Raw genomic sequence first — 8,432 nt, 5'->3', positions numbered from 1 at the left:
GTGACTATGGAGGAAAAACAGAGAGCGCTTAGGACACAGTGAGCACAGCTCTCTTTTTTGCTACCTTCTTCTCCAAAGCTATTTGCATCCCACCTGCAGACTGGAGCTCCATAGCTCAGCCAACTGGGCTAGTCAGTTAATACCTTCCACAAGCTGAGAAAATTTAAAACACTATAGTTGCCATTAAACAAATGTAAGATGATAACTTTCTCTATTCTTCCGAATCAAAGAAGGACACCCACCATACATAACTCATCATACTTGATACTCAGATCATCGTACTTAAAGTCTGGGTAACAGTTTACAGTTTATAAAGTGCCTTCATCTGTGTTCTCTCTTTTTCTTAAAAAACATGTTTTTATTGAAGTATAGTTGATGTACAATATTACATAAATTACAGGTGTACAATAGAGTGATCCACAAGTTTTAAGGTTATATTCCATTTATATTATTGTAGAATGTTGGTTATATTCCCTGTGTTGTACCATACGTACTTGTAGCTTATTTTATACCTAAGAGTTTGTACCTCTTAATCCCCTACCCCTATACTGCCCCACCCCCCTCATCTGTACTCTCTTATTCAATCATTATAACAAGCCTTCCAAGTAAGGGTGTTACCTTCATTTTAATACATGGGGAAATCGAGGCTCAGAGAGAGAAAGTCACTTGCCTACACTTATTCTGATTAGTATGTAGTAGAATCTGGACACAAGTGCAAGTCCTTTGTCCTTTCCATATACTGCACCTGCCACCCCTCCTTATCAGGTCCCCTCTGCTCAACAAGCCACCAAGAGGCCAATATAAGGTCATGACCAAAAGCCTGGGCTCTGGAATCAAACCTTACTAATCCTGTGGCTTTGGATGTGTCTGTAACCTTCTCATGACTCAGTTTGCCCAACTGTATAATAGAGATAATATCTGTATAAAGGAACCCTTGGAAAATTCCAACTCAAAATCTTTTTCTTTCTTTTCTTTCCCTCTTTATCTAATTGCATTTATCCTTCTAAGGAGTAAAGACATCCCCTCCACCCCCACTCCCCCAGCATGGTCTTAGAAAGGAAAAAAAAGATCAACAGAGGCCAGCTTCATGGACACAGCCTGACCACTCCTTCCTGCTGAGATGAGGTGACCAGCTAGCCTCTCTTTATATCTGAGATGACTGACCATCCTCACGTTCTGCCCTGAGTTTTGGGTCCTTTTCACTCAAGAGCGCCACTTCAGGAGGGATTGTGAAAAAGCAGGGAGAGCAGTGGTTTTGGAGTCAGCCATGGGTGGGACCCCTGATATTGTCGATTTCTCCTGTGTGTCTTTAGATAAGTTAATTCACCTCTCTGAGTCTCAGATATCTTCCCAATGGAGATACTCTTAAATCTTACAGTACAGTTGGTTCACAATGTGATACATAGCAGGTGTTCAAAAATATTAATTTCCTCCCTCTTACTATTAAACTGCCACTCAAGTCTCCTCGCCCTACAAGTTCTCACCCTAGAAACCTTCCATCTAGTCACAGAGCTAGCCAGTGTCACCTTGGCTACTCTTGAACTCTCTCTGGACCTCCGCTTCTGTTTGCTCTTCTGTACAAATAAGTGGGTGAGTTTACATTACATGAAAATTCCACAAACTTCTCCTAAACCGAAGGCTAGCTATCTTAGGCTTAGCAGGGCAACAACTCCACTCTGCCTGAAGTCAGCCATAGGCAATACAGAAAAAAATGGGCATGGCTGCACTCCAATAAAGTTTTATTTATGGACACTGAAATTTGAATCTCAAGTCATTTCCATGCATCATAAAGCATCCTTCTTTTGATTTTCCCCTTAACCATTTAAAATGTAAAACACACTCTTGGCTCACAGGTGGCAGCAAAATAGGCAGCTGCCCAGACTTGACCTGTGAGGTTGGCAAAGATGAGCGCTTAATCTTCTTTAAAGGCCCTCCCACCATTGAGAAACTGAGACTGTGAGTATTCAGCCAGGGTGGTGCCTGGGTTTGTCAGAGGAAAAGGTTTACCTTGCTTAGAATAGTGTATCTGGAGAAGGCCGCTCTGGAGACATTCATCAAGCTGTTCCAAAATGCTAGGATCTGGGATGGGATCATCCCAACCTTGGACGATGAAATGAGAGAGAGAGGGAGACAGAAAGACAGACAGACTACACTCTGTTCTCCTCTTCCCAATTGCTCTGCCTTTCTCCCTGGTCTGGATCCCAGTTCTCCAGCCCAGTAGACCCTCAGTGGAACTGGATTTCAGCATATTCTGGGTGAGTATCCTTGAGCCTCTGGGTGTCCCATGGTCTGAGGCCTGGGAAGTTGAGGACAGCATAATGGAGCTCCTCCTGGTTGTTCTCTGATTCTGGGGCTTGAGGGGATGATTTGGGTCCTGGACAATTGTAGGAAACAAGATGGAGCTCCTTCTGGTTCTTTCTGGGTTCCAGGGGGTGAGTATCTGGAGCAGGGGCCCAGGAACGACTGCTTGGTTTGGCTTTCTGTTTCTGAGCCTAAGGGAAAAATGACCATCCTTCATTCATTCATTCAACAGATACTTGAGCCCCTACCACGTGCTAGGCACCGATGGAGGAACTGGGGTTACATCAGGCAGTAAAACAAAGACCCTGCCCTCGCTGAGCTCGCCTTCCATCTCGGGACAGGAACAAACAATAAAGACAAGTCTGTGGTTAAGCCTCCCAGCTTGTGGTTCTCTGCTATGGCCGCCCTAGCAAACTAATGCAGATAGATTGGTGTAACCACCACCAAAAGACACCGAACTGCTCCATCACCACAAACATCTCCCTCCTGCTGTCCTTCTCATCATCCTCCCATCCCGAACCCCTCGCAACTACTAACCTGTCCTCTATCTCTACAATCTTATCATTTGAGAGTGTTACATACACGGAATCCTGTGTATGTGACCATCTGAAATTGGCATTTTTCACTTTTTTTTTTTCTTGGTCCCTAAGTTCTATCCAACCGAGGGGGGAGAAGTGGTTTGGATGGATTTGGGAGGAGATTTGCAGATGGATTGATTGTGGGGGGGGGGATAAAAAAGAGAGGAGTAAGAAATGACTTAAAGTCTTTAGGCTTGAGCAGCTGGGCAAATGTGGTGCTATTTGCTGAGATGCAGAGGATGGAAGAGAAGGGTTTTAAGTGGTGCTTAGTCATGAGTTTGGTTTTGGACAGGCTAAGTTTGAGAGGCCTATTAGACATCCACATGCAGATGCTGCCTAGACAGTTGGCTATGAGTCTAGAGCTCAGGGATGAGTCTGGGAGACGTAAATTTTGGAATCATCCGCATATAGATGTTCTCTCCTGAAAATATCCAGCATTCACCCAACACTTACCAGGGGCCTGGTACTGTTCTAAATACTTTACAAGTAGAAAATGAGCATATTGAATACCCAGAATGAGCCTACGTGGTGGGTACTACTATTATCCCCATTTTACAGTTAAAGAAATCGAGGCACAGAGAAGTTAAGTGACTCATCCCAGAACACACAGTGATGAAAGCAGACAGGAACCCAGGCAGGCTGACTTCAGAGCCCTACCCTTAATCATCACTAGGACATACCGTCTCTCAGTGATATTAATCATTGGTGACATCATTAATTTTACTTAGTAATGTCGTTGGTAGTAGTAATAATGGAATAGCTGCTACCTATTAGGCAATAACGTGTGTTGTAATCTTCAAACCAACTCTCAAGGAGGAAGCACTAGAGGCTCAGTGGAGGGAGAGATTTGGTCAAGGTCTCATAGAGGTTAAGTGCCAGAATCAGGATTTGAATCCAGCACCCGGGCCTTTTCCACTGCGATGTCTCCCGGGCAAAGGGCGGGGGCGGGGCTGGGGAGGAGGGTATACAGGAGTCAGAGAGGGGGAAGAAGAGACAGCTGGTTGGGACCACTCACCAGGGGGCCAGTTTTAGGGACCACGTTGATGTAATGCAGGATCGTGCTCTTCCGTGAGACCCTGGACCTCGGAGTCTCTCCCGGGGCCGGGGCCGGAACCTCTGCTTGGGTCCACTTCTTCCTCAGAGTCCTCACGCTGAGGGAACACCCCGCCTTGGTGTGCGCCCCGGCCCCGCCCCCCTTTCCACGGGTCCCGGATCCCACGCTCCCTCCATCGCTGCCCCTGCACCTAGCTCACATGATCAGTATGAGGCAGAGTAAAAGGAGGGTCATGAGGCCAATTCCTAGAAATATTCCGCTGGAGAACGCTTTGGAGGCGAATCCCTTCTCATCTGCACGAGGAAACGGTCAGCCATCTCTGAGCCCTTCCCATCTCCGTGGGTCCTCACGTCCACCCGCCACTAGGCGCTCCGGCTTCCGGCTCCCATTCCAGAGGTTTTTACCTAGAGCCCCTTCCCATCGACTTCTTGGAGACTCCGCTACACCCCAGGCCCAAGTGTCAGGCTTTCCGATTTAACTTCCCCGCTCCGCATCCCCAGCCACAGGCGCCCCCGTGTCCCCGCTCCCCAGCTCCTGCCCCAACCACAGGACCCTGTCGCTGTCGCTCTCAGCCCCCGCCTCCACGGGGCGTCCAGTTGGCCCCTGACCTGGCAGCAGCAGGACAGTGGCGCTCTGGGCCCCGTGAACGTTCAGGGCCTCGCAGCTGAGTCTGAGGCCAGAGCTGAGCCCCTCGCTGAGGCTCAGGGAGCTGTTGGCCCAGGGCCCAGCCGAGCTGGAGGTGACCTTGAAGGAGGCGTTGCCGAGCTTCCCCTCCAGCAGCCCCTCCCCCAGCCGCCAGCGCAGGGAGGGGGCCGGCTGAGCTCGGCAGGAGCAGTCGCAGTGCAGACCCTCATCCTCCAGGGAGCAGGAGGGTCCCAGCAGCTGCGGGGGGTCTGTACAGAGGGAGGAGAGTCAGCGGTGCCTCCCCCCACCCCGGGACCCAGGTGTCCTGCCCCCAGGGGTCCCCGCACTCACAGACCACGGAGAGGCTCAGAGAGATATTTTGGGAGCCCAGAGGGTTTTGAGCTCCGCAGGTGAATTCTCCTTCATGCTCTGTTTGTATCTGAGGCAGCTCCAGGACCCCAGGATCTGAGGGCTGGGAGGGGCTCAGAGTCTGTCCCCCTCGGGCCCAGCTCAGCCGGGCTGGGGGGTTGCTGTGAGCGACACAGAGCAGACGCAGGCTTTGGCCTTCCAGGACCGGAAGAGATGTGCCATTTCTGAAGTTTTCCAGGACTAGGGAGGGAAGAGGCAGGATGGATGAACAGCTGAGGGCACAGGGACCCTCTTCCTGCTGACATTCCAGACGTCTGGGTTCCCAGTTTGGCACTGAGGAGCCCTGGTTCCTCTGATCTCCTTTCCTACCTGTCCTATTTCCTTGGGAGACCATCACTTTCAGGTCCTCTGGGGCATCTGAAACAGAGACAGGGTACTTGACTCTAAACAAGCCAGGGGTTTCCTTCTGGGCAAAGTGAACGTCCCTGGGGGTGAAGGGCTGGGAGGGGGAGGGGGGTTGAATCACCCACTGAGTGATTCTCAGATGAATGACCCAAGGGAATAGACCCGTAAGAAGGGCAGGTCCCTAAGATATTGTGATTTATAACAGAAATAGGTATTTGATCTTTGTCCCTATTCATGGCACAGAGCTTCTAAAACTCTTGGATTTCCTGAATGGTAGGTAAGCGTGATAAATGTGCCTTGTTGTTTATAACAAACCCCTTTCCGCCACTCCTGAGTTTACGTTAATGAAGTGACTTTTAGAAGCGCCCAAGGGTGAGGGCTTGTTGCCAAGGGAACCAACCACGGATCACAGGGTTAGAACGTTCAGTCCCACCCCCTGACCTCTGAGGAAGGGAAAGGGGAATGGAGATTGAGTTCATTCACCAATGGCCAATGATTTAATCAATCGTGCCTATGTAATGAGGCCTCCATAAACCACCCCCCCCAAAATGGGGTTTGGAGAGCTTCCAGGTTGGTGAACACTTGGAGATTTGGGGAGAGTGGTGCCCAGGAAGAGGGCATGGAAGTTAGATGCCCCTTCCCCATACCTTGCCCTATGCATCGCTTCCATCTGGCTGTTCCTGAGTTATATTCTTTTATAATAAACCGGTAATCTAGTGAGTAAAATATTTCTCTGAGCAGCTCTAGCAAATTAACTGAACCCAAGGAGGAGGTCATGGGAACCTCCAATCTATCGTTGGCCGGTCAGAAGCACAGGAGACAACCTGGACTTGTGATTGGTGGCTGAAGCGGGGGCGGGGCCAGTTTCCAGAAACTGATCCCTTAACCTGTGGGATCTGACGCTACCTCCGGGTAGATAGCGTCAGAACTGAGTGGAATCGTAGCACATGCCACTGATGTTGGAGAATTGCTTGGTGGCGTGGGGAAATCCCCCGCCCCCGCCCCCGCGCGCACCGCAGTCGGAGCTGGAAGCAGAATCCCTAGCCCCATAGGCCTGGGGTTCCAGGTCCCCGTAGAGCTCTGGGACCCTGCCCTCAGCCCCCTCCCTCCTCCCCGCCCCCCGCGCCCCCCCCCCCCAAACCAGGCCCCTGCTGGTCACACTCACACTGCACGAAGAGCTCCAGGCTGCGGCTCTGAGAGCCAAGTCCGTTCTCAGCTCGGCAGGTGTAGCGACCCGCATCCTCTGCCTTCACCCGGGGCAGCACCAGCTCCAGGGTTCTGGAGCCCGAGGGGTGGGACCAAGACAGGATTCTGTCCTGCAGGGCCCAGCTCAGTGTGGCAAGCGGCATGCTGTCAGCTGTACAGAGCAGCCGCAGGAACTGGCCTTTCTGGACTTCCAGATGGGGGCTGTTTCCCTGCGGCTCCAGGGCTGCAGAGAGAGAGAGCGCGCGAGAGAAGGACTGCAGGGGGGAACACCACTCCCCCGCCCTCCGGACACCCCCAAGTGGCCCTCAGTACCTGATACATCGGTCTGGGAAATGCTGATAACCAGGTCTTTGGGGGCATCTGTAACAGGATGGGGGGCTGGCTTTGGGGAGGAATGAGAGATTCCCCACCGCCAGAGAGAACCCCCTCGGGGAGAAGAAAGTGTGACTACCCTCCGGGAAGACAAGTGACAAATGAGTGCCAAAGATGCGCTTATGGACACAGGTCCAGACGGCATCCCCATTCCCCCTCCCTGGGCCGAGGCAAGCGTCGCTAGACTCCACGCCTTCCTCCCCACGGATCCGCAGAGAGCTGACCATCATCTCCCTGCTGCCTCTCTCCACCTCCGCATCCCCCGTGCCTGTCTGCGCGCCCTGACGTCCCTCCCGCCACCAAACTCACAGGCCACGCTAAGTAGGACGGTGTTCTCTGTGCTCAGTCCCTTTCTGGAGACGTCCACTCGACAGGTGAGCTTAGTGCCGTGGTCCTGGGGTCTGGGTGTGAAGGTGAGGGCTAAGAGGTAGGAAGCTCTTGGTCTGGCCTCGTGGGCGGAGACGGCGGCCCCCCTCCAGGAGAGAGTAGGGGCTGGACATTCCTCAAAGGGCCAGTCAAACATACAGATGAGTGTCACCTGGTGCCCAGGCTTCAGAGTCTCTGGTATGTAGATCTCTGGCTTCTGAGTCAGGGCTGTGATGGAGGGAGAGAGGGTGGGATGCTAGACCCCGATGGGGGTACTCCCGGGGGTCCCCCATGGTCCGTTCCCCATAGCCCCTCCCCAGTATGAGAAGGGGGGAGGGGGGTCCCACCCCATTCCAGCTCGAGCCAGTTCCGTACCTGTCACCTCCAGACGGAACTTGTATTCCATGAAATTATATCGCACGTAATGGCCTCTCTCCAAGCGAAAGAAGTACAATGCACTGTCCTCCATACGTACATTTCTGATGAGCAAAGAGCAATTCTGTCTGACATTGCCAAGGAGCTGGAACCGGCCTTCGGTGTGTGTTTGCACGTCTTGACCCGGCTTGTTTGTGGCCACTGGCAGACCACTGTCCGTGGCGGTCTGGTCTTTGAACCAGAAGCCGTAAGCCGGGGTGGAGGAAACCCAGCCTATGGCGGGATAGGAGATGGAGCAGGGCACGACCACGCACAGGCCTTCCTGCACCCTCACCAACTCCTGCACCTGCAGCTGGAAACCTGGATCCTGAGCCCATGACCCTACGGGGAGACAGAGAGAGGCTCAAGCTGCCACCCCAGTCCCGGCCCCCAACCGGGCCCCTCCTGGCCCCCCACCTCGTTCACTCACCGGCCCACAGTACAGCCAAGAGCAGTGGTGGGAGCATCTCAGGCACGGGGACCTGCCCTGGGACACGCTCATTCCCCAGACACTGTGTCTGGCACTCGGCAAGGGCAGAAGGCGGAAGCTGAGCCCCGGGGGACTGATGCATGAAATGAGCTTCTGAGACCCACACTACTCATTTTCCTTTTCTGGACTCTCCCCACCCCCGTCTCGCCCACTTGAACTCACTCTTTCCTGAGGGGCTCGCCTGGCGTTTGGGGTCCCTGAGCTGGTCACCTTCCCGAGTCATCTCTGGGGGAGGGAGGGGAGGACATGTGTC

The 8,432-nt window shown here is 52.8% G+C and overlaps 1 protein-coding gene across 2 annotated transcripts; it reads right to left on the bottom strand.

Annotated features, from left to right (window-relative positions):
• Nucleotides 1–1,722: 1,722 nt before the first annotated feature.
• On the bottom strand, nucleotides 1,723–8,189 carry LOC132354247 (sialic acid-binding Ig-like lectin 10). 2 transcript variants are annotated; one of them, XM_059905995.1, is made up of 11 exons: nucleotides 8,120–8,189; nucleotides 7,651–8,031; nucleotides 7,219–7,503; nucleotides 6,850–6,897; nucleotides 6,497–6,760; nucleotides 5,296–5,343; nucleotides 4,909–5,166; nucleotides 4,542–4,826; nucleotides 4,133–4,226; nucleotides 3,895–4,030; nucleotides 1,723–2,492 (listed from the first exon to the last, which is right to left on the bottom strand). In XM_059905995.1, exons 1-11 carry the CDS (start codon nucleotides 8,154–8,156, stop codon nucleotides 2,226–2,228), a joined length of 2,103 nt encoding a protein of 700 aa, XP_059761978.1. In that variant the 5' UTR covers nucleotides 8,157–8,189; the 3' UTR covers nucleotides 1,723–2,225. The 2 variants fall into 2 exon arrangements, with proteins under 2 accessions (XP_059761978.1, XP_059761979.1); XM_059905996.1 differs by lacking the exon at nucleotides 4,542–4,826.
• Between the last annotated feature and the right edge of the window lie 243 nt (nucleotides 8,190–8,432).

The sequence above is a fragment of the Balaenoptera ricei genome, chromosome 19 (genome assembly GCF_028023285.1).
Source record: "Balaenoptera ricei isolate mBalRic1 chromosome 19, mBalRic1.hap2, whole genome shotgun sequence".
Classification (NCBI taxonomy): Eukaryota; Metazoa; Chordata; class Mammalia; order Artiodactyla; family Balaenopteridae; genus Balaenoptera; species Balaenoptera ricei.
Note: the sequence above shows the minus strand (reverse complement) of the source record. Positions and strands in the feature narration are given on the sequence as shown.

Excerpts from the sequence above, each read along its gene's own strand:
- LOC132354247 (XM_059905995.1), bottom strand. The coding sequence starts at position 8,156 with ATGCTCCCACCACTGCTCTTGGCTGTACTGTGGGCCG. Across the intron at positions 8,032-8,119 it reads CTTGGCTGTACTGTGGGCCG|GGTCATGGGCTCAGGATCCA; the intron begins GTGAGTGAACGA and ends GTCTCCCCGTAG. Across the intron at positions 6,898-7,218 it reads CGTCCTACTTAGCGTGGCCT|ATGCCCCCAAAGACCTGGTT; the intron begins GTGAGTTTGGTG and ends ATCCTGTTACAG.